Source organism: Dermacentor andersoni, chromosome 6 (genome assembly GCF_023375885.2).
Source record: "Dermacentor andersoni chromosome 6, qqDerAnde1_hic_scaffold, whole genome shotgun sequence".
In the NCBI taxonomy this organism is placed as follows: domain Eukaryota; kingdom Metazoa; phylum Arthropoda; class Arachnida; order Ixodida; family Ixodidae; genus Dermacentor; species Dermacentor andersoni.
The window spans coordinates 17,781,097-17,806,566 of NC_092819.1; the positions used below are offsets into that span (position 1 = coordinate 17,781,097).

The 25,470-nt window shown below is 44.4% G+C and overlaps 1 protein-coding gene across 2 annotated transcripts; it reads right to left on the minus strand.

Annotated features, from left to right (window-relative positions):
* Positions 1 to 3,370: 3,370 nt before the first annotated feature.
* On the minus strand, positions 3,371 to 24,223 carry how (protein held out wings). 2 transcript variants are annotated; one of them, XM_072288642.1, is made up of 9 exons: positions 23,934 to 24,223; positions 21,427 to 21,560; positions 20,016 to 20,132; positions 15,499 to 15,642; positions 15,321 to 15,411; positions 11,257 to 11,307; positions 10,852 to 11,166; positions 8,517 to 8,605; positions 3,371 to 6,538 (listed from the first exon to the last, which is right to left on the minus strand). In XM_072288642.1, the coding sequence occupies exons 1-8, from the start codon at positions 24,058 to 24,060 to the stop codon at positions 8,535 to 8,537; spliced, it is 1,050 nt and encodes a 349-aa protein (XP_072144743.1). In that variant the 5' UTR covers positions 24,061 to 24,223; the 3' UTR covers positions 3,371 to 6,538; positions 8,517 to 8,534. The 2 variants fall into 2 exon arrangements, with proteins under 2 accessions (XP_072144743.1, XP_050025900.1); XM_050169943.3 differs by lacking the exons at positions 3,371 to 6,538; positions 11,257 to 11,307 and having other exon boundaries at positions 7,742 to 8,605; positions 23,934 to 24,211.
* Between the last annotated feature and the right edge of the window lie 1,247 nt (positions 24,224 to 25,470).

Consider the following 25,470-nt stretch of genomic DNA (forward strand, 5'->3'; position numbering starts at 1 on the left):
ACGGCAACGACGTTGATCCCGAGTGCTCACCGTCGTTCATGGTGCGGACGGTGATGCGACGTCCACTGCGGAGCGCCGTTTTCAGCCGTGGTACTCCGCACCTCTCACCAATGTCTCACGGGGATGTTGCGAGTATATAAAAACTATATTTACAATATATATATATATATATATATATATATATATATATATATATATATAGGATGAGTCACAGCAGCTAAGATGGCTGACCAACAACAACACGCAGCAGCCAGCGTCTCCGATCTTCCTCTCTCATCCTTCCGTAACAGTATTGACGTTGCTGTTACCGTCACCACTCATCGTGTTCACGCTGTTCTTCGGAAGCCCTATGTGTGGTCTTTGCACAGCGCTATCAGAACACCAACAAAATCAGTTGCTAGGCGTTTCTTCTTTTACATACGTCACTCCCTGCTTCGTATGCTAGTTGCCGTTTTCCGGCAACTGCAGCTCGTGCAACCGTAATCTCTACCGGGAAACGCTTTCGGCGAACGCTATGCGCGCTTTCTGGTTATTTATTTCGTACCCCCGCACGGCCGGCGCTGCCGCAGATGCGAGCGCCATCGGGTGGTGTTGCCAGGATGCCAGGAACCCAGCGGCGCACGCCTCCCGCTGTGATTGGACGAGTTTTACCCACGGACACAAATGCATCGGGGGCGAGGATTTACGGAGTCGCCATCTATCGGAAGCCCCTCGCTTACGTAGTAGGAGGGATAACTCGGCGCGCTCCTTATAGGTTTAGCTGTTGGCGCTCAATAAAAACACCACGCGGGAGCCCTCCTGGACATTTCAGCAAGTACTTTCGAAACGAGGGAAGTTCTTTTTACTGTCAAAATAATAATCTTGGGCAAACAGAAAGCACAGAATGGTTTACAGACGCTAAATGCCTTTTATTTAATGTTGTTCTTGCCGTTCCCTTTCCACTCCAGTGAACTTGCCACTATCTAGCATCAACAGTTTCACAGACCAAAGCTTCACATGAGCCGGGCAGTGCGCGCTTTCTGCTATCACCGCGAACCTCGCAGCCCCGACGCCGTGGCAGAAATCTTCCTCGAGGAAGTGCTTGCAGCACACCCGAGTTGTAGCCGATGGCTGCTTGCCGTTTCTAAGTTTCGCGATCCAAGCTTCACGCAGCTTCTTGTCCTGCAGGTACGTGTGAACGCCAACACCGGGCTCCGTTCCGTACGTCCGGCACTGCGGCACCGAGCAGGCCTACCTAAGGCCTACCATGTTGAATGCCTTCAAAGGCAGCCGCTACTTGTTATATAGTGCTTTCAAGTGTTAAGCAGACACCCGAAGCGGGAAGAGCTCCCCACTTAAGGCTAAACCCCATGAGCGCGATTTTGTGCGCGACAGCGACGAGCGACGGATCGGGCCGTCGCGTGAACAGATCGCTCGGTCTTGTCGCGCTATCGCTCGGTTCTGCAAATCTAGAATTCGTCGCTCGTCGCCCGGAAGTGCTATGAGCGACAAGCCAATGGCGCGAAGCCGGAACTGGATGTACATAACTCAAGTACTTCCGATTGTAGCAGGGAACGAGCAAACGATTGAATTTTTATACGTGCAAGGATAAGAACCTACTGCAAGACTTTCAGAAATACTTTATGCTGCTTTTTACAGTAAAACACATCAACTTAAGGTAATAAAGCACGCGTCACGCTAGTTTCGGCGCCCATATTGCTGCCCTCATACCGGCAACACTGGGGAGACATCGCTCGAAGTCGTCGCTCGCATGGGGTGCAACTTGTAGGCGACGAGCGAACGCAACAGCCATCTCCATCGCGTCGCTTGTCGCGTGCAATATCGCTTGCATGGGGTTTATACTTTAATCGGAACCACAGCGCAGGCGGGACTTTAGTTTTCCGCTCGCTTCGGCGCTTCCGAAGCAGCCGGTGTCCACGTGATCCCTCATACCATGTCACGCCGACACCAGCTTTTCCAGTGGTGGAGCTCGCCCTCAACATAGCTTCGCTGTAAAAATCGATAGAAACCACATGAATGTCGACGTTAATACGATTCGCATTGAATATGGCGATATACCGTACTGCCACCGCCGAAACGAGTCATGTACGAGTGTACTGCAGCCAGACTGCTTCCTCGCGCTTGATGTGGTGCAATTCCCTTTCCTTCCCTACGGACACGCTACGCCACCTAACGGCACCACGGCGAAGTTCGCGCGTCTGAACATATTACGCGGGTTCGACTCCGCCCAGCTCCAAAGAATTTTTGAGCGACACATACCTAGAGATACATACCCAGGGACCCAAGTTGGCAGAAAAAGGTAAGATATAAATGGACCAATTGGAAACTTCGTAAAGTTCCCAAGAATTCTAATCACACTGGAATGTACTCAAACAGGTTCTGTAGGCTAGTTGAAAATTTCAGAAATGCTTGGGATTATCGTAGGATATCACATTTAAGTGCCCCCAATGAGCTTGAATATGCAATCCTTTTGCGAACTAGCACATACTGAAGGAGTCCCCACAAGATACTGTGCTCTCCTCTTTCCCATTTTTCTTTGCAACAATGCCTTGGTATGTGCTATGGTATTCAAACTGCAGTTATGCCCAGAAAGCTCTCCCAGAAGTAATGTAGGATGACAAAGATCAAGACAAAGTGAATGCATTTAAGAAACTTGAGATGGTTGCGCTGATGCAGGGGGCGTTTTGGAAGTAACAACCGTGCTTATGGCCAAATGCATTAGTGTTGCGTGATGAGAAAGCATAAGCAACGAGAAAAACATTTCTTACCGTTACGGTGCAGATTGTCGGTAACAAAAGTGCACTACAGATCACAGCCTTATATCAAAATGAACCAGTCGAGCAAAGAAAGGAGCTACAGAACTGCCTTTGTCTGAACTTTCAAGTCAAAACCTCAGTATTTGTACATCTATGTGGCAACAGATTTAGTAGTATCATATTTAGGCTCTTTTGGTGCAAAGTTCTTGAAACCTAGATTTAGACTACATAGTAGCCCTTCACACCAACTATTCAAGCCGATGCCATCAAAATCCATAACAAAACACAGTAAGCTGGTGCAGGAACTTCCAATGGTCGGCCATCAGTTTGAGTCTTCTGGCTTACCAAGTTCACGTCATAACAGTGCCAGGTTCGCTATTGCAGAAGGACAATTTACTAATATAGCTCAGCTCAATATTTTTTCGCATTTCTTAACATCCCTACCTGGACATATTGCAAAGCAGTAAAACACAAAGTACTCCAGCGTCAGATACTTCATTATCACCAGGTTCAACTGCATGTAGTGAAGCAGCCATGTATCACAAGTCTGGCAGGCAGTTTTCAAATATGTGGCCGCCACTTGCACTGTGTAATGAATTTCAAGAGGCAGAAAAGAGGGGGGGAAAATGAGAATTCTTGTTTTATTGCTATGAGACAATGAAATTAAGTACACAATTATGAAAACATACAAAACCTTCCGAAAGGTATGGATGCTCATTCTTGAAGCTGTTGTGCTTAGAGCCGCAAGAAAGCGGAAAACAAAAGTGTGCATAATGCAAATCCAAGTGCAAAGACAAAGCAACTTGAGCCTGGGCTGCAGGCACACTCACATTCTTGTGTAAGCCTTTATTAAGTACACAGTATCGGAAAAATAATGTCAATTGAATAAATGCTCAGTATTTAGCCAAAAGGCATCACCAGTGCCTTCTACTTGGAAGATAGAACCGAGATTTGATTCAAGCAAAAAAATATTGAACAAGAACGGGGGAAAATGTCCATGGTGGTACCACCAAACTTAGGCATGTGAAAGAATGGCGAGGCTGCTTTGGCACTTGCAGAAATTTTGCACGTGCAAACTGAATGCACTATGAGGTGGTCCACTTATGAAACTTGGCACATTTTTAACCTCTTTTTCACATGTCAAGAATGGAAAACAAGTTGTCCAGACCTGTTTGAAAATGAGATTCTTTACTCACGGCAGCACTAAAAATGAAAAGCTCACTGCGGAGCACAAATTCAGAGGACGAATGTTTAAACTGGCAAGTAGCTCATGAAAATATTGAAAGAAAAAGGGGGAGGGGGCGGAATAGCTACGATCTCAAAAACACTTGGACAATGCCCATGCCACCAAAAAGAAATTAAACAAGGATGCACAATTAAGTAGTTTTGCTGGGTAATAAAGGACATAAATGTACATTTGCAAAAACAGCCCCCATACAAGGAGCAGTGCCAGTCAGCGAAGCCTTTTTCGTACTCGCACTGCAAGATGCAGAGATCCGTGCCACTAACAAATGCTGTGCGACAGGCAATTAAACCTTTCTCCAGTTGCAGCTGGTACGGGCCCTATTAAGTGCAGCTCTGGCAAAAATGCCAGCACGTTCAACACTGTGCCAGAGGCTATTCCACTGCTTTTACAGCACAAGAAGCAGAAGGGAACATGTAAAGGTATTCCCAAAGCTGACTTAAGAGGTAGAATTTTTTTCTTCTAACGAGCGGCACAGATGGAATATGCACAACTTTCACTCTTTCAGCTGCCAAAACAAACATGCAGAGAACCTAGCTGCAAGGGAAAGAAATTGGAACAAAAGCTCAGCTGCCATGCCATCAAGATGTGCTTTTAAAAGGGGGGGAGGGGAGGGGGGAACACACCCGACAGCAGCACTCTGCATCCTGATCACAACCTCAGAGTCACAGCTGTTCAGATGAACTCGCCTCTTGGCGCTCTGTCACTATCTCAGATATGAGAACAAGTGCCAGAGAAGTGCACAGGAGGGGATGTGTTGAACAACAAAAACAACAAAAGTTGAAATTAAAATCGGCACATTATGTACAGAAATAACTTAAGTAGCATGGTGAAAAATGCATAGGTACCAGTTTGTACCAGTGCACGCCAGGAGGAGCATATTTGGGGGTAGGGCCTTCCCGACTCAAGAGTGAAAAATTGAAAAACATGAGTAGACTCTGCCCTTAACAAAACATTTATAAGAAGGGAGATGATACACAACAAAGCTCATGCATACAAAAAAAGTTATAGCCAACGAATAAAACCTGTATTGCAAACTGCTATGCTATGCCTAGCTTGCCAGCTGAAAACACTGGAAAATGGAACAACATTACATAACTTGTGACCAACCTTAAGGCAGGTGTGCTGAACAGCAGAATGCCTAGCACGATAGAATCTGTGGAAGTCAACCATTAAGGCACTGAGATTCTTCAGAAATGTGGATGTTAATGAGCTATTGCACAAAAGTTTGAATGCTTCTCATGCATGTCGGGTCAATGATGGCACACCTACCTTACTGCCACGCTCAAGTCCTTTAAGCAATAAGCAGTCAAACAATAAAACTAAGAATTCCTAGGCTGGAAACACATCATGAACAAACTTTTCGTTTTCATCTGTCGACATTGCAAAACAGCATACACTCACACAAAAACACTTCTATTCCTCCAGTACTTTTCCAGTATTGAAAAGATGTACCACTGAAACTTCATGCGCAACACTGATGAGGAGACTCAAGCTTGAATGTTGAGAAACCATAAGGCACTACTGTGTGTGTGTGTGTGTGAAGGTTTGAACTTATGTAAAAAATTTCTTGCAACAGCCAATGCAGCACCCAGAAGCAACATGGTGCATCACTCATCACAAGAAAAGGTGCAAAGAGTATTGTGGTGTGTAGGCCAGCTACCCAGACCAAAACATGACAGTTTAATAACTGTCTATTCAGGTATGCTTAAAAAATGAAAACTGCTCCACATGGGTGGTTTGACGCCGACTTCAGTTAAAAAAATTTGACCACTGCCCCATTGCCACCCTTACTTTTTTTTGTTCCATTTTCTGGTTGTTACACCACCAGTTCACTGCACCTCATTTTGGAGCACAAGAACAGAGAGAGGTGCTATTGTGCTTAGATTTAGAGCCACACAACCCTTACTTAGGCATTATACAAATTTGTGCTGGTAAGCTTCAGCCTGCTTTGCACAAATAGGGGGTGGGTATACACAGTGTGCATTCAAATTCACATGTGCGAAATATAGCTTATTCAGCCAACAGAAACAGGTGCACCTGCAACTGCAAGTTAAAATGCTTGAAGCCATGCCAATGAAAATTTCTTAAAAAAAATTCAGCTTTCAGGTGTGCACGCTTCTGCACACTATTAGTGACCAAACCTTGCCAAGCTAGCAAGATTAAAGGTGTTCCACTAGACACGCGAAGCTGCCAGTGCGTTTGTGTGTGCATAATCATGTGCTGAGTAGGGGTCATCACGTCACGTCTGCGCACGTGGGTGCCAGCCCTTGGCAGCACAATTGCACCTGAAAGGCTGGTTACACCACTGGTCAGATTATGGTCAGAACAAAGCCAACAAACTGGCAGAAGGGGTAAAAAAAATACAAGAGAAAACAAACAACGTGCCAAAAAGCGCCATCAACAGAAGGTAGTCGGACGTCGGTTTACCACCGCAGCCGCCGTTAGTCCGAGCACAGCCGAGCTTTTCCAAGGGGTGTCAGTGGGTGGGGGGTTAGTGGTCTTCGTTTGGCGGACGGAAGATTGTGGTGGATGGAGTCTGGGTTAACAGAAGAAAAAAAAAGGGGGCAGAGAAAGAGAGAAGAAAAAAAAAAAAACGGAAAGAAAAGACTGTTAGTAGTAGTTCTCATACAGCATATATTAAATAATGTCGAAGAAACAAACCACACACGCACACAGGTTCATCAGTTCCCAGGTCAGCAGATGGGGGCTTAGTACTTCCAGCAAGCTTTTCTTGCAAGCTTAAGTTTCAATGGTTCAGCAAAGCTAGATGACCTATTGCAAGCTGATGCATAACGCCTAGCTCTTAACATTAGCCTAGAACTTTTTATGTTGACACATGACCAGTATCTCAGAAAAAAAAAAAAAAAAAAAAAAGAGGCTAAGCTCGCTTTTATCAAAAGCTGACCAAATGAATGGCTTAATGCTAGGCCTTACAGTCAAAAGTCTTCCTTGCATTTAGTCTATTTGCACTTGCCAAAGCATTGGAGAGTAATGGAGAAAAAGTAAGCACCTCAGCAGCAAGATACTCTCATTAACTGGAGTGCAGTGTGCCATTTTCTGACCGAACTCTGCAATCTGACAACATGGCAAATTGTAGATACATGTTGCAGCTAAGCAGCATACCATTTTCCTTTCCCATGTCTAGCTAAGCTTAAAGCGCAAGGCAATCAGAGACCTGAATTCTGTCTACAGACAATTTGTGACCTGCAGCTACAGTGAGACAAAAGAACAATCAGTGACAGATGCACAATGACGTAAGCACAGACGATTGTAAGGCACTGCTACATCCTGTGTCACAGTTGTAGGGACGGACCCCAACGTATCAGCACACTAAGGCAAGGAGAACAGGTGAAAGGTATTAAAAAAATGAAGCATCGCAAGTAAGACAGAGGGGCAAAGGCGGCTTCCTCCGAGAGAAAAAGATTAACACGTAAAAGAGTGGTTGATCCAGTGCTAGTGCATTAGTGCTTATTACAAGCCAGACAGAGGTGTGAAAATATGCAACATCGCAAGTTAGTGCCCAATTTCTATTGTGCAGTAGAAAGCACTTCTGCACAAAGATATGCTGCAAGCACCTAAAAGTGAAATGCATTTGTGAACCCCTAGCAGCTAGCTAGGGAGCTGCAGAGTCAGTAAAAAGCAGTGCACAGAAACTAGATTGGCAAAATTAGCAGTTACATGTCTGAAAGGGAATCGTTTTTTCATGAGTGCCCGGGCAAAGAAAAAAAGTCACAGAAGCTTTCTCTGCAGGCTTTGAAGTCTATTTTATTCCATTCTTCAAATATATATAATATGTATAATATAATATAAATAATATCTTAACGAACCATATGTACAAATCATCCATCAAAACAAAAAGGACACACTGCTCAACACCAGTTTGGAAAAAAGAAAAGTTCACAGGATGCCTTGAGCAAGTACATGTCAAGAGCAGCAGCAAGTTGAGCAATGTGTGTGCTTCTAGCATGTTCGCTTTGAACCAATAGGGGGAGGGGCCAAGGACAAGACTACGCATGTATATAGCATGTGTATATATATAGATATATAAAAAAAAAACAGACATACAAAAGTCAAATTCACGGTTGCCATCATACTTCCTAAAATGGCACTTCACCTTCAAGGCCCACTCCTAGAGACAACCATGATCATTCCAAACAAAAATGCAGAAGCACAAAGAGTAGAAGATGTTGGCAACTGAAACTAAGCCTGGCCATGATGAAACAGCCAGCAATAGCTGAACAAGAAATGTTGAAACATGCTGCAAACGACTGCAGTGTGCAAGTGCGATTTGATGACCAAGTCTGACACAGCAAGTAACAGTACAGTTGCAGCTGAAAGCAAGATAAAATGCTGTCGATTTCTCTCAAAATGTGGACCTACATAGTGCAGCCAGTAGAGGTCATGTAGCTATCAAGGAACAGTAGCACTGGTTTAGCCTTTAATTAAAAAAGCTGGGCATGAGAAAGAAAAAGCAGAGACACGACACTAAGATAAACAATAGCAATTTCACCAACCTTGGGGTTAGGCCCTCATTATAGGGACCCAATCCGCTGGTAGGGGTGTTCGCGAATCGCCAAATGACGGCGTTGTTTTGCTGCAGCACCTAAGAAGTGGCAGTCGGGAAATCAGGCAGAGTTAAAACACACACAATATGTGGCCCCCAAGGTAATTTGTCATGCACATCCCACGGAGCATGCCACCCCAGGAGCCGTTTCTTGGAGAAAAGCAAGCATAGCCTAGATGGTTCCAGACACCTACTTGTTGAGCTAAGGGGCCTGAACATTTCAGGTTGATGAAGCAGACAGTAAACGTTAAGCGAGACATAGTAGGCACAGATGTTTCTGTTTACAGGAAAGATATCTACATGCTGAAATGGAAAAGGCATTTGCTACAAGCACTCTACACAAATAACAGTGGATTTGCATGGGTGCTCAGCTCGGACACTGCGCTCGTTCATCGTGCGACACTGCCTTCTGTGCAGCCACATTGGACTTTAATTGCAAGAGAGCTGTTCCAGCTGCATAGAGGAAAGTTTTACCGCCACCCAGGTATCTTCAAGAGTTTTCGAACTTGACTAGAACAACTGCACGCGCCAGCATGACGCAGAACATTGAGGCCAACAAGCCCCACTCATGCAGCTGAGACCCGCTCCCCGTTTGCCGATTTCCAAAGCTCCTGAGGGACACAACACACAGCAAACATCAAGTGCACATGAAGCAAGAGAGCGAGAGCTCAACCCAGGCAAGCCTCTGCGAAGAGCAGTGCCGATGCATTACAAAAGCTTTCCGTCAAGCTTGAGGTATATTGAAACAACATAAGCAAACCTAAGCAACCACTACATGTGAAAACATGTACAGGAATTCGGCGAGAACTCAATGGCCAACTTCTTTCTCACAGGCATACACAGGCACTGCACTGCAGATGCAACAATGAGAGGCAAAGAAAAAGAAGGGGAACTGAATAAATTAGAGAACAACAAAATATATGTCGGCAACCCCCTGAGCACATGCACATATATGTACATCAATGCTTGTCTACTGCAACAACGGGAATCTCATTGTATGTACATTGACAAAACACGCACATATGTATAGTATCTACAAGCCCATGCAAGCACAGGAAAACAATTCCTCACTAGGTGGGGTGGAAAAATGCTTCTCAGCAAAAAAAATTTTCTAGCACAATGTTTGCCAATACAGAAGCTCTTTAAAAACAAAAGCCAAAGCAATGCATTCACAGAGACTGGGAAAGAAAAGTAATGGCAGCAAAAGGACACAAACATTTGTTCCTGGTCCCTGCACTATAAGATCTCCCAAATATTTACATGCTACACACAAACATGGCAAAATTAAGTTGCACAAGTGACATTGGTTTGAAGCTGGATGCAAGGGAGAAACAAACGTGTCTTTGAAATGCCCCTGTATGTGTGGTGAAAGTGGCTAAGAAAGAGGTATGCTGGAATGTCCATCCCTGAATCTACACCACATGCAAACCTGCACTTCTTTACACTCCTGAACACTTGAACAAGGCTTTGCATGGCAAAAGAAAAATATGGAATGATTTTCTGGAAGTGTCACACTTTGGTGGATTTCCACATTGCATTTAGAGTGATATTCACCACTTATTTGACTTGAGGCTCACTGGGAACAAAACGGCAAAGTACCTCAGAAAAACAAGTTGCCATCTAAGCAACCATCCCACAGTTAAAAGCACCAACACTGGATGCAGCAAGAGGCTGAATTCTCAAGACAGCCGTGCAGGGAAAACACCTGTTCAAAGGTGGCCTCTCAGGCTAGCAAACAATGACGGATAAGTAAAAAGAAAGAAGAAAGAAGTTCCCAACATGGATCAAACAAGCTAATTTAAGGTGCAGCAAGGCTTTGTCAACCAGATGTTTTCATTACAGCACACTACACTTAACAAAGCTGTGTATTGTACGCACAATAATGAACAACCAGAAGATGGCAGGAATCCTAAAGTCAGTTGCATTTCAGTGGGAAAGAACCTTTCACTCTCCAGTTTGACAAGCTCAAACATGTCAAAAAAGGAAAGACCGTAGAAAAATAAGGCAAAGAGCAGAAGCCATAAACAAACGAAGTTTCAACAAAGTGGACTCAAACCATATCCAAGTGACCTTGTCACACAGTCCTCGGCATGTTGCAACTGTTCAGAGTGATGCATGCACCAGCAGGCAAAAGGCTCTGCTAGGAATGAGGATGCATCTGAACAAAGAGCAAAGCTGGGCCTTGCCATCAGCACAAGAGTGGGCGGATGTTTGGGACCAGAAAACCCGAAAGAGAAAGGGGAAGTCACGAGGAAGAGGGAACACTCATCGTCCAAACAACCCACCGGCTGGGGAGTGGTCAGGAGCATACTCGGCGAGCAGAGGGGACGTGAGCGCTGCATACTGATGATAGTCGGGATATGCTGCGTAAAGTAGGCCCGCTTCTGTTGGGGCTATGAGAGGCGGTGGTGGGCCAGAGCCATTCAGCAGGGCGCTAGGGGGACCCACAGGCAGACCACGGGGGGATAAAATCAGGGGCGCTCCGAGTGGTGTAGACTGGGCGCGCATTGGAGAAGCCAATGCCACTGGCGGCGGAGGGCCGCCTGCCATCAATCGCTGTGCGTCAGCAGCAGACAAGGCCAATCCCATGGCTGTGGGCGCTGTGTGCAAGAAAGAGAAGGCAAGAAAAAAAAAAAAGAAAAAACTCAAATGCAAGGCACTGAAGGCAATCAAGGTTGGTGAGCATTTACCTGCAAGAGTGAATGAGGCTTTAGCAAAGGGGCTGTTCTCAAAAACGAGACCTGGGTGAGAGAGGCACCTTCCATGTTACACAGGGCACACAACAAAAATGGCAGCCGCATGTGACAGGTGGAGGAAATGCAAGCTGTCAAACACACCAAGAGGACAGGGTGGTATAGAGAAGGCCAATGCATGCTGCCCCATTTCAAACAAAACACTCGTACAAATATGGGTATAGGCTTCACTCTCCACATGATTTACACAAGCTTAGTCAAAACCTGTAGTTGACTGAACATAATGTGAAAATGGATCTCCAGAATGCTCACCGAAGATTCCTGCATGCAATGACTGCAGCTTGCACTACAATGCTCTTGCATCTGGTCATCACATTATATATTATTCTGCACAACTCATTATCACTTTACATTTAGGCTTAACTACACAGATTGGGTACTCATTCAAGTACCCTTAAATCTATCAAAAAATTTTGTTGACTGCTAGGCCAATGTCTTTCTACAACTTATATTTGCATGATTTTGGCTTAGGCCTTTACATATGACAAATATATTCTCACAAAATTTTAATGAACAAAAATGTGAAGTTTCTAACGAAAGGCTGCAAGCTACACTCAATATAGTGCAAGCAGACAGAATGAATCAACATGTGCTGTTGAGGTTACAAACTTGTTACTTCTGTTGAAATTGTTCAAAGAAGTTGAATTCGCAAAGTAACAAAGGCTATGGCGAAGAGCCCACAATACTCCGCCTACCGAACGTCACCGTAGCATGCAGTTAAAATTTGATTTTGGTTGTTCACGTAGCCGCCACTACTTACGATTTTGGCACCTGCAAGTGCCAAATACGGTTGTCCTCAGAGAGGCGCAGTGCGCTCAGCCAGCAGACTCGTCGCAGCACCCCGCGGCGACCGCAGTATCTACGCTACTTGGCAGACTGTAGGTATATGCAACTACAGCATTTGCTCTGATTGACAGGGCTTGATTGCGCGCATGCGTTCATAAGCTCCTGTCTGGCTGTGATACGTGGTGCAGACCCGCTTTGTGCTGCACTAGCTTGACCGATGGATATTAGCACATCCAACTTGTGCAATTGATGCACTCTCATAATGAGGCGAAGTCTGCCAAGGCATCTAACTAGGAGCGATTAGAAGTGAGCGTGCGCTGGCGAGCATGTGTGCGGCCTGACCTGAAGTTTCATGCGACACGAGGTTAGACGAGTGTTCAAAACTAGCCGAAATTAGCAAGACTCGATGGCCATGACGCCAATAAGCAGGGTGGCAAAAGTTCAGTTCTCATGTGGGCGGCTGCTTGCGAGTAGAGGATAGTCATTTTCTTCCGGAAGAACAATGATCAAAATTCGAATGCAGATCTTTAATTACTTCAGCCTGTTTCTTAAATTGCACCAATAAATATACAGTAACAGTAGGAAGAAGTGCACTGATCCAAACACCCTTCTTGACTGATGTCAGTTATTGGGCAATAGCAGACACGTATCTGAATGCTATATTATGAAATAAAGGATCTAGAAAAGAGTGAGGAGCAGGCTTCTGTTGAAAAGAGAGTTTAAGAGAAAGGCAATTTCGTGCTCCACTTGCGAGCTCCAAGCGCCACGCACGACTGCAAAATTTGGTTGAGATATTCACAGCAGCATATGCAATCTGCAGACTTTTTTTCATCTAGCCCGAGAGGTGGTTTAGAACCCCTTTAACATAAGGAGGTTTCATATAAGGTTTGCCTCTTTGTGCAAGATCTAGTTTATGCAATTGGAAAATATTGATGGTTGTAAAGTCATAATTGCAACTATCCTGGACTTGATAGTGTGAAGATTTGGGCTTGTTGGTACAGCATGTGTAGCACTGAACAGCGCAACTTGAGATGAAGACTGAGACAAGATGCACACAGTATTATGTGCATCTTGTTTCCCGTCATGCTGTTGTACTGTTTAATACTAGGGGTGTGCGAATATTAATATTTTCTAATATGAATCGAACACAAATACTTAGCATCGAATCATGATATGCACATGCATTTATTAGCAAGCTGGTTTATTTTAACATGATGTTGGAACGTTGCAATTACACTGTCATTGGTAAAAATATTGAACTACTACATTTTCACGATTCTCACAAAATAAGCGCAAAATTTAGCACAACATCGCACTTTGCCAGATTTGATAGGAATAAACACTAAAAACCATGTTTGTTCCCTCCCACACAACTAACAATATATTTGATTTGTTTAGAACACTCGTAACCAATCGAATATTCAAAAATTTTCGAATACCTAGTTCTTTTAATTGAATTAAAATATTAAAAATGTAATATAGTCAATATTATTCCTAAGTTCTGAATAATCCCTCACCCCTATTTAATATTGAATATCCTGAACTGCCAAATTTTCTGCCAACAGGTTTCTCTGCAGTATTGCCTGTGTATTGTCACTCTACAAAGTTGTTTCACCATTTTCATGCATTCCAATCTGCCACAAACTGATAAAGTGGACAGAGAATCTAAATAATTATGAGAACGGTAGCAAAAGATGAGGACAAGGATCAAAAAGGGTTGGGCAACGACTCGCAGCTGTACCCGACTACACACGATGCAGAACTAGTCAGTGCGATTTAGTCTACTCTAACAAAAATTTGAACACCTTCAGAAACATGTCTACATTTAGGTAATCAAATTTGAGGTTGACATAATATCGGGCATTGAGAGGTTTTCTCAGCTTTCGACAGTTAGTGCCTTGTGGAAAGAGTACTTGCCAGCTATTGATAAAATGTTGGAGATTGGCCATAGCTAAAAGTTTCGATAATAAGGAATGGTCTTACAATAACACCCTAACTCGGACACAGCTGCACTGGCATTAACAATGTTACACCATGGAGGTGCTATGTTCAAGGAGAAAATCTAAACTGCAAGTATTATAGCTATGCAATGTGCTGTTTTACAAGCACTGCATGCATGCAGAAATGTGAGCCAGGCTCATGAAAAGCGATTCGAATAGAAGATAAAACAAGTGCCCCGTCTTGACCGTACTGCCTTTGGATATACATCACAAACAGACATTTAAGCATACCCAGATTAATTCTAACGATTAATTCTACGATTCTACGAATACTAACGATTAATTCTACGGACAGGTGCCCTGTTGCCTAATACCAGTTGCTAGGTGCTACAGGGAGGTATAGACGACACTATAGACTTCACACATTGTGGTTTTCATATGGCAGTCATGGACTTCATATGGTCTCATACTCCAAGTACACTGCAGCCTACTGTTGCATAGAATTGGCCCTATCCAGCTTTGTGCTTGCCCAATATTTAAATATGGCATGGAAATGGGAAATAGGCAGTGTCAGATTCCATGCTTGAAATGGCATGAAGAATGTTCGACACCAATGATGTAAAGTTCGTATGCAATTGTGAAAATATGTTATTGCAGTGATAAACAGCCATTTGGGACACCAGGATACTTGCAAATTTACATGCATACAAAGCGTTGCTATCCACCACCATACAGCAAGGGCTACCACTAGCACTGTTGGTGCTCCCTTTGTACTAATTTGCCCTGCCTCTGCATCAACTTTATGTAGATCGTTATACACATTGAAAAGAACCATTACATTTAACAAATAGCACGGTGTATCCAATAACAGTTAGGCATATCACTTTGATCATGTGCCTTCAATAATGAACTTCCACACTTCCCAGTTCTGAAATTTGAATTCTCATTGAACCACTAATGTATTCAATTCTGATATCACGCACAAAATTTACACTTACACCATGATAGTGACATGTTTTCGCCACTTGTAGAATGCCCCTTGAAAGCAGCAATTAGTGAAAAAAAAAGACATGAAAAGTAACAAAATGCAAAGCTGATCTGTGCCAAGCACATTCTAACCGCCATTTCCAGTAACCAAAGTGATTTACATAGTAAGCTGCCAATAGTGCAAGCCAATACTATGCCCACATCCACAATTATCGTGTTTCAATTTGTCCATATAATACAATGATCGTGCCTCAATTCCCAGCTGAGCCTAAATAAGGCATCACTCACCGACTCCTTTGGTACTGCTGTCCCTGTACGTGCCGTTTATGATGGCAAGTTCCATGAGCTGCCTCTTCTTCAACTCGTCCTCACCTTCAGTCTGGCAAAAGGGCAAGGCCAACCATTCATCAATCTGTACTTGCCACACAATGCAATATGCTGCAGCAAAGAGAGACTAAGAACTCACAACTGGTACAAGTAGTTTGCGAACTTCATCCACTGCCTTCTGCAGTTTGACCTCTGCCCTGTTGCTGGAGTCCTCACAAGTGATGAGCACATGAAGATCGTCGTTGAGGTGCTCCCAGTTTGGCTTGCCCCTGTTCATGTCCTCCTATGGGTGCATTAACAGTGGCATAATGAACAACATGAGCGGCTGTCACTCGTTCCCCACGCATGCCAAGTAATACGCCTGGTTCACATTTGCCAAAACTGGCCTGACAATACAGAATTAAATTGACAGTAGCCATAAACAAATACTGTCATTGCTAAGTCTGTGCTTGTGCATGTCTTCTGCTGTACATCCCATTCTCAAACACTACTTCAAGAGAGCATGCACCTGTGGTACGCATTTGCTCCTCGATATATGCTGGATCCTGAACCACATCAACACTTCTTCCCACCTTTTGCAGAGCCACCATACACATTACATGCACCTTTAAGAGTACAAGGTGTGCAGTTCTTCAAGTGAAACAGTTTCCAAGGCTGGTTCTTCCCACTACCTTGATTACATATGACTGAGCAAAGAAGAAGTTGACATGGATTTTAAGAGGTGGGCAAAAACAAACATTCAAATAGGAAATAAATTGTATTGGTCTTTGCAATTCCTTTCAATTTTTAACTAGTTTACAAAATGGAAGTACTTCTACAAGAAATTGTTATGCTGCTTGCAGAAACCTTCACATTCTTGTTTCAGCACATCTCAAACATTACTGTACAGCGAGTTAGTTAAATGTGGTTTAGTAGTACAAAAGTAACTAAGGCCATGCTGAACCAACCACCAGGTGTTATAAAATCAAATTTAGAAACAGCAAAAGCTGTTGCTCTTCTGATTGTGTAAAACGCCAGTGTCTACAAATTTAAGCACTTTGGGTAATGGCAATAGTGGACCATATCCCGAAACTATGGCATGTAAAGGTGCATGCAATTTATATAAATTGTGAAAGTTTTCATCTTGTGTGTTTCACTGCATACATGTCAGTAAAATGTGCATCACTGTTAGCAGTTCTTGGCACATGTTCTTGGCGAGTGTACTAGCACCCAAACCAATTTGAAAACTCGCCAGCATTTTGATGCTATGAAAAAAAATATTCCATTCATATATTTGTGTCATCTGCAGATTTGTATTCAATTGAGTAAAAGCCTTATTCACACGCATTAGTGTATTATCTCATGCACTTCAGCACATTATGACATGAAGAGAGTAAAAGGTGTCAGCAGCACAGCAAAAGAACGACACTTACTGCAATCATTTACTGCGACAAGCAGTTGACTTGAGGTTATTTTGGTACTCCCATTCTCACTGCTTCTACAACATGCTTCAATTCTGTCCAACGTCAATTCTGCAACAGCTTCCGTGCAAGCTTTGTTTTCTGCCAACCTACAATTACTCCACTGTGGCACCAAAGAAGATCATTTTCTGTCTTTGAAAAATTTGCAGATCATATCTTCCAATGTTGACACTGTCTCCCTTCCTAGTCGACTCAAGTTTGCCTTATGTAGACCACTCAAGGTTTGAAATTAGCATGTTACGTATGCACTGACAGACAAATCCAGTTCCTAAATATTTAACGGCTGATTGCAGTAAAATGCCTTTGAATGCAGTATGTTAACATGACGAGTACTGTTAATTTTCCAGCACTGTACATAATCCTGTTTTGGCAAGTTAGTTGTGCAAGACAGTCAACAAAAGCCATCACACTCAGAACCGGTCATGTTAAAGCACATGCAGCACAAATAGAAAGCCTGAATGGTGGTGCATGCAGTCCACAAATGCCCCCTACAAGTGTAACCAAAGTTGAATGCAACAGAACCCAAAGCCATGTTCTACAGGAAGTGGCATAATTATGAGCACTTCTGATGCCAGAAAATGCACCCTGCGAAATGTGCAACCGCAGGCATTGCCGTTATTCAGTGAGCAGTATGTTGCGATGGAAACATAAGAGTGGGATGAATGCAGAATACTCACTTCAGCCCTGTGCATGAAAGCATGAAAGAACATCATACAAGAGGTTAGCAGCTAGAACAGGTCAAAGCTATTATTTCTGACAGTTCAACATCAGCGATGCACATTCCAGAATTATTGAAAAGCCTCAAGACAAATCACACAAGGAGCAATGCAAAAAAATATTCAGCTAAGATGGAATGCTAGTGCGCTAGTATACTACCTAAATAACTTTGGTTACAGCCCTTATAATCAGCCTAGGCCGTGTACAGAGGATGAGTTGCATGGACAATAACTCTTGAACAGGAACACTATTACGCACTGGAAAAAGATTATCTTAATACGCACAAGAAATGTAGAGAGACTTAGAAGATGCTGTCAGTCACTCATGGAGTGCGGATTCAAGTTATGGAGTTTAGTGCCCTAAATCCACACAAGCTATAAGGGATGCTGCAGGCTTCAGACTAATATTGACCATCTGGGGATAGCTACGCGCACCCAAAGCATGGTACACAGGCATTCTTGCATTCCACCCTCACTGGAATGTGGGCACTGCCAGTCGGGAATCAAATCCCTGACCTTGAGTTCAGCAGCAGAAAGCTATAACCATTAAGCACCATGGCAGGCATCTGGATTCAAATTATGGCCAATTTAAAACTTATTTTTCTACCTACAACATTTGTGGCTTTGACAAGTACTGCAAAACAAAGAAAGGATATTTGAAAATTATTTTCCCACAGGCACAGCGTGGCAGGTTTGTCCCAAGCACAATCAATTTTCCACAAACATAAAATCTCAAGTAAAATTTGCAGACATTAAAGCGATGAATCACATTAGCGTTTGTAACTGTTAATGAACTTTCATGAAAAGCATTTTGTTTTCACTGTTTGTAAGATTATCTGCAATAGCCTTTTTGGAACTTTCTGGCATTCACATTACATATTTAAAAAAATACAATTAACATTTTATCTATGAGTATCCACATTGTCACTGCATCTAATTGCTTAACTAGACAAATTATCAAATCCAGCCCAAAAGCAATCACCATTATTTCTTAGAACGAGATAGTATTGTTACTAATAACAGCTACACATTTTCAATCTCATTTCCCCACTCTTAAACTGTCATCTCAAAAATGTGTATAGATATCATCATCATCATCACCAGCATCATCATCAGCCTATTTTATGCCTACTGCAGGATGAAGGCCTCTCCCTGCTATCTCCAATTACCCCTGTCCTGTGCCAACCGATTCCAACTAGCGCCTGCGAATTTCCTAATTTCATCGCTCCACCTATTCTCCTGCCGTCCTCAACTGCGTTTCCCTTCTCTTGGTACCCATTCTGTAACCCTAATGGTCCACCGGTTATCTAACCTGCACTAATATTACATGACCTGCCCAGCTCCACTTTTTTCTCTTAATATCAATTAGAATATTAGCTATACCCGTTTGCTCTCCGATACAATCCGCTCTCTTTCTGTCTCTTAACGTTATGCCTAGGATTTTTCATTCCGTTGCTCTTTGCGCGGTCCTTAACTTGGTCTCAAGCTTCTTTGTCAATCTCCAAGTCTCTGCGCCATATGTTAGAACCGGTAAAATGCACCGATTGTACACCTTCCTTTCAATGATAATGGTAAGCTTCCAGTCAGGAGCTGACAATGTCTGCCGTATGCGATCCAACCCATTTTTATTCTTCTATGAATTTCCTTCTCATGATCAGGGTTCCCTGTGATTAGTTGACCTAGGTAAACATTCTCCTTCAGACTCTAGAGGCTGACTGGTGATCCTGAACTTTTGCTCCCTTGCCAATCTATTCATCATTATCTTTATCTTCTGCATATTAATCTTCAACCCCACTCACATATATGCAACATGCTAAAACGGAATTTTAACTTAAGTCAGCCCATTTTATAAGAACTAGCTTTGTCGAGCGGCATCCTTCCCTTGCTTGCAGGCCATACTGCACAGTTAGGTTGGTTGGTTGTTGGCCCATATTAACCGAATTGAGCCGAGATGTGTACTTAATACCAGTGTCACACAGGGCACTTTCAATAGCAATTCAGCTCAATCTGGATCTAATTTCTCAATTGCAATGAATTCATTTCCTCAGAGTAGCTTTTGCCTGAGCTTGGTTGCACATAGCCCAAGTGGTTTCCAGCAGAACGTACCGACACGCTGTGTCCAGCGTGTGTTGTTCCTTTCTGTCCACGTTGGTGCGTTCTGCTGGAAACCATTTGTCCTTTCCTCAGCCTGAGCAAAGCAGAAAATTGTGATGGAGAATTTCAATTCAGATGCTTGACTGCAATCAAAAGCTCTGTGCGGCACCAGTATAAGACTGTCAGAAAGCCTGACAAATTCATGTGTAGTCTGAACTGTGCCACAAAAATGCTGGCTTCTACATTTTGCTTCCACATTCACCGACAAATGACACTAAAGCCACATCTGCAAGGCAAGAAAACATATTTGAACACGAAAGTTCATGGAAAGCACATGGCAAAGGGCGACTCAAAACTTTCCAAGCACGTGAGGAGAGTCACATTACCTTTTTCTTGTCCCGCATGGAACCTTTGCCCCGAACCATTATCTTGCAGCCAGTCTCTTGCTCAAGCTGCTTTGCCGTCATACCCCGAGGACCCAAGATTCTCCCAACAAAATTGTACTGCAAGGCAAGACAGACATTCAAATGATGACAGGCTTACCAGTCAGGCTCAACATGTCCAAGCAGCACTATTGACTAAAGTATGTAATCAGTCAGAAATTAAACTGTAATAGTAGTGAATATGATTTGATGTCTAAAAGCTACACAGGAGGGTACAAGGACCTCCAAATTAATTTCGGCCATTTGAGGCCTCTAAGGAATACTAAAGAGAAACACAAATCAGTTTAGACAAACTATTTTAGTGACGTTTACAGTATAGTTTAGTTATGAGAAAATAAAACAAGTCAAAACTCCATTTTTATATTTTAGCACCGAAACCCCAGTGCAAGCAAGTCACTGAAAAACCACAGATTTCCACATATATATATATTTTTTTTCATATTGATTGTGGCTCCATAAAAGTTAGTGAAACTCCCCAAGATATGTCTTTGGATCTCTTAGAATACAATGTAGCGCATTAGGGACAAGAGATTGACTAGGCAAAGACAAATGACATCGTAGCGAGCTGGTAGAGAAACTCAAAAGTGGCACTGCCACCCATGTCATTTTGTATGTTTTTCTGGCCTTTCCGCATGGTAATATGGGTTTCTTTTAGTATTGTAGAAGGGTAACTTATATTTAGCTCGAGTAATTTCTCTTCGCATCTCTATAGGCCCAATTCTGCAGCTCTTCACTGCTGTGCACAGGCTCCTATTAAAGACAAGCTTTGGAACTCTCCAGAAAGTTTAAGAGAAGCAACTGCTCGTCTGGCAAGTTTACACTTACACGTGTACCGTGCTGATTACATGCAAATTTAATGCAGCCACAAAGTTCCTGCTTTGAAAACATGAAAGCAGAAAATCAAATGCACAGTTAAGTGGTAAAGCAGAAGGCAAGATAGCTTTATAAGCACTTCCCTGACACGACCTTGCCAAAACAAGCAGCTACCACTTGTACACAAGAATACACACTTCACAAGGCACTCCATGGTATCTAATCAGACCTCATGCTTCGCTCAACACCCAACTGAGGTTTTGTGCAGGCGTGCACACACATGTAGATAATGCCATAAATTGTTCTTGTTCATTTTCTAGAACTTGCTCTGGTGGCCCATAGATCAAGTGCCAAGCAGGACTTGTTGCTCCAATAGAAATTTTCTACCAACATAAGACAAAAACTGAAATGGGATGTCTGAAGCACTAGAATTTTACTTCCACGACCTGAGCAATGAATATAATGGAATATATGCAATCAAAACTACATGAAAATTTTTCCTTAAAGCAACAGTGAAATGTAAGAAAAGCTGATAACTTACATCAGGGTGCTCCTTGACAGGCACATACACTTTTTCAGACCGACTAACTGGCGGTCCTATCCCATCAGGAAGTACCAAGGGCTCTTTTTTCATGCCATTGATTTGGAACAGAGATGACCGGACCTTGCTGATCTCTGCATTGAATATAAAACAAGCACCTTGATCGAACTTGCGTGCATTTCGAATGCTCCAAGATCTACTTAAGAACTATTGCAGCAAATGAATATGTGCACGCAATTTAAATAAAAATCTGCACATTCAAATGTGCTGAATTGGGTATTTGATCAAGTAGGTCAAATGAACAAAATACGTGTGCGTCAGGAGGTTTGTGGGTATCTACGCATTATATTACAGTGCATTTTTGTTACTGTGAAACATCATTAAACATCTATGTATATTTATTACCTAGTAGAAAGCAAAAACTAGAAATTCCTCTTGAAACGCTTTTCATGCGCGAAGTTGTTGCTTTATCCAGACAAAAATTAAGCAGGCAGCGTCACGACTGACGATCCGCATTGTCATTGGTTCCTCGCCCACGCCACGTGTGATTTGGCGGCGTTCAACGCCTCCTAACATGGAAAAATCAACGTACGAAGAGGTCGTGGCACATTCGCCGCATCTGCGAAATCGCAAGCAATACCGCAAGCAATATCGCACCATGTGAGGCTCTGCTGTTATACCCGTGTGGGAAGAGTGCACTGGCGCACTCAAGCGATTTGGAGGACGGTTTCCTGGTGTAGCACGTCTGCCCACATCAGCGTTCAAAGAAACAGCTGTGCTTAGGCCAAGCTGCCAGGCTTGAGTAAGCACGAAGCCCACAGTGCGTACGCGTGACGCGAATGCTCAGACGTCAAAAACAATGACGCGCTAGAAGTGGCAAAACAAGCAACGAAACACCAGATGATTTCGCAGCGCAGGTTACTGTATAAAGTGGGCGATTTTGGCATCCTTCCGCATGAAGTCTTCTCGCGCAAGCGATGACGTCATGTCTACTTCCAAATCGCCTAGATCTGAGTATCGCAAACCGCAGGGCGCGATATGACAGAGGGAAAGCAGTGCATCACTACACCGACTGACAGTCAGTTTTTATTTAAGGTCTAATCCGATGGCGTAAGAGCGCAATAAGGGTTGCTTCATACGTGTAAGAAATTCAAGCTCGCGCACACGAATCACCATGAAGTGAGGACGAAAGTCGACTCATTTTGCTCGTGAACAGTACAATACAGCCTCCACAACTTCAAAACACCGTGCAACGAACAAGTTCGATAACAATGAATGCGTGAGAATCGTTGGTCGGATGGTTTGTCCATTGAGCGGCGGCGAAACCTGTCGTGCTGATTTACGCGAGAGGAAAAGGATGCACTGTCGACAATCGAATGAACAAGCATTCCGCCGCGGCGGAGACGAGCGAAGGCATCCGAAGCTGCACCTGGGACGCAAGCTGACGAACAAGTGCTGCTCGGTCATGCTTGAAAAAGCAGGCGCGCGCATGTCAGCGGCACGTTTCACTGCGTGCGTGTCGGCCTTGGCTGGCGGTAAGCAATTTTAAAGAATGGTTATTGGTTCTGACTTTAATCGGGATGCACGACGTCTGGGCCCAGGACGGCAGGCAATGCGCATGTGGACATGGTGGAGAGACAGTTGATTAGCACCGCCTAACGGACACAATGATCGTGAAGCAGCTCGGCTGCTAGGCGAAAGCCTGACACCAATCGGACATGCCGCTAATGCCGACAGGCTGGAAACTACGGATATGAAGGCAACTTCAGACTAACGCAACGACCTCAACTTCGCCAACCAAATGAAGCCTTTTCAGATACGACGTACCGCAGGACCACTGAGTCGCTTGGCAGCACAACAGCTCCGCAAGCCCCATCTGAACAGGTGCACCATGGATGGCTATCCAAATCACAGCCATTCACCTGCCGGGCATGTCAGCGTTTCTGGTGTTATGGAAGATGTTTGCGAACTGAACAACGTCTTCGCAAGCAGTGCACAAGTTCCCTCTTACCTAAATGTCCCGAGAAACGGCGGAAATCCACAAAGGCATCCGAAAAATTCCTGGATGCGCCCGGCGGGCACACTGCGATGCAGGAGAGAAATCCAACATGGCGTCACTTGTCAGTAGGCTTACAAGCGTCGGAATGCGCTTCATTTCGACGCTGTCGCAAGCTCCGCTGGCTTAGCCAGGCAAAAAGTAGCCACACACCGTCGCGACTACGGGTCGCCGGCACAAAGACCACGAAGCAGCACCAATACGCAGAGTCAACCAAAACCATTGCCTCCGAAATGACAAGGGGCGGAACGGATTCCACCACACACATAGCAACGGAGACCATCTCCGCACGAAATCGAAGAACTCGTCGACGGCATGTTCGGGCCTCTTCAACGAAGGAGCAGGTGGAATCACTTGGATGTTTTTGCCGTACTCGTTGTTTAGGCCTAAGGTGGACCGCACATCTCACGAAGACAGCGGCTGTTGTAGCCCAGCGTCGGCGCAAACTCACCTTCGTCCAGCAGCCTCTCCAAGTGGATGAAAACGTTGGGAAAAGCTGCCAGTTGTTTCTTGTCCTTCAGCAGCTGCGCGAGGTAGTCGGCAATGCTCTGCGTGTTGTTGTTGGAGTTTTCACCCATTGCGTTCTGTGGCCGCTGCTCAAAGTGTGCTGATGCGAAAGGGCGATCCTGCGCCGACGACGAGCCTCCAGCCTTTCTGCCTCGTGCTTAATCTACTAGCCAAACTCGTCGATTGACCTTCCAAGGAACTCAGCGCGCAGGCGCGCTGGGGGTAGGTCCATTTTCGCGCAGGAGGGGAGGTCCCTGGACGGGAGAGGGTGAAGCTCGCCCCCTTTTCGTCCTCGCCCTTTTCGGCCCTGGCGGCAGCACGCATGACTCGTCGTCTCTCGCGGGTCGAGCAGTGCCTTTCCTCGGCGTGGCACATGCGTCGAAAATAACGCTCGCCGACGGCTGCGTCATGCGACACGAGGACCCTACGCAGCCAGGTCTTCGATTAGCTGGTAATGAACAGGGTCTCGCCGACAAAAGACCCCCGACACCCTCGGTTGAGTCGGTTCGGCTGCACCGAATTGGCAGGTTGCTCTCGTGAGCGGTGGCGGCGTCGACTTTCCATTCATGCGGTGGGCGCGTACGACGTTCGGGCTCATTCAAGATGCGTACCCGCATTTTTTCCTCACTTTGTGAATGTATCGCTTGCAGCTCTGAAGAATGGAACTGATTAAAAAAGAAAAAACATTCTGGCAGCTACCAATCTTGACAAAAGAATTCCCACGGTTATCAAATATGCGGCAATCTTTCAATGTCCATCAACAAACGCAGCACGCATTGTGTAATGAATGCTGGGGCCCTAAATGTATACGTTTGCTTCTATGAATCCATTCAAAAGGCTGGTATGTGGCTGCGTGATAGCCTGAGACGGGGGGGGGGGGGGGGGGGGGCGTTAGGTGTGCGTGGCCCTTTTGTCGTGAATGTGCAAGTACCACCGGGTCCAGGCGGAGGTGGGAGTTTCCGACATTCTGCTCAGCGTTGATTCTACCGCGGTCGCGATCAAATGGGCCACGCCCATAGCCAGGACCTGTACCTCGACCTCCAGGGTGAGCTTGGCACACGCATAATAAACCTACGCTGTGTGTTCTGAAAGGCCTGTATTTTGGCTTGTAAACGGCCTCTATTTTGTTTAACGTAATCTTCAAGTGAGCTTGATTCGCTCGTGGTCGTCGAATTCAGTCTAACTTGTCAGCATATAACGCCTGTCAAACCTTGCGAAGCGGCACTTCGCAGTAACCGCGCCACGCCCATATTATCACCTAAATACTATTTTCACGGCCACAAAATCTGCGACGATTCCATCCTGATCATCGCGACTCCATGTGCGTGTAGTTCTGAAAGTTTATTTGATCAAATTAATTCGTGAGGTTTAACCAGCTTGACGTCCTGAAGCAGCGCTTGGACAGTGAGAGAGGTTGTAGTGGATACCGCCGTGGCCAGGAATCGAACCTGTGACCTTGTGCTCAGCAGCAGAACACCACA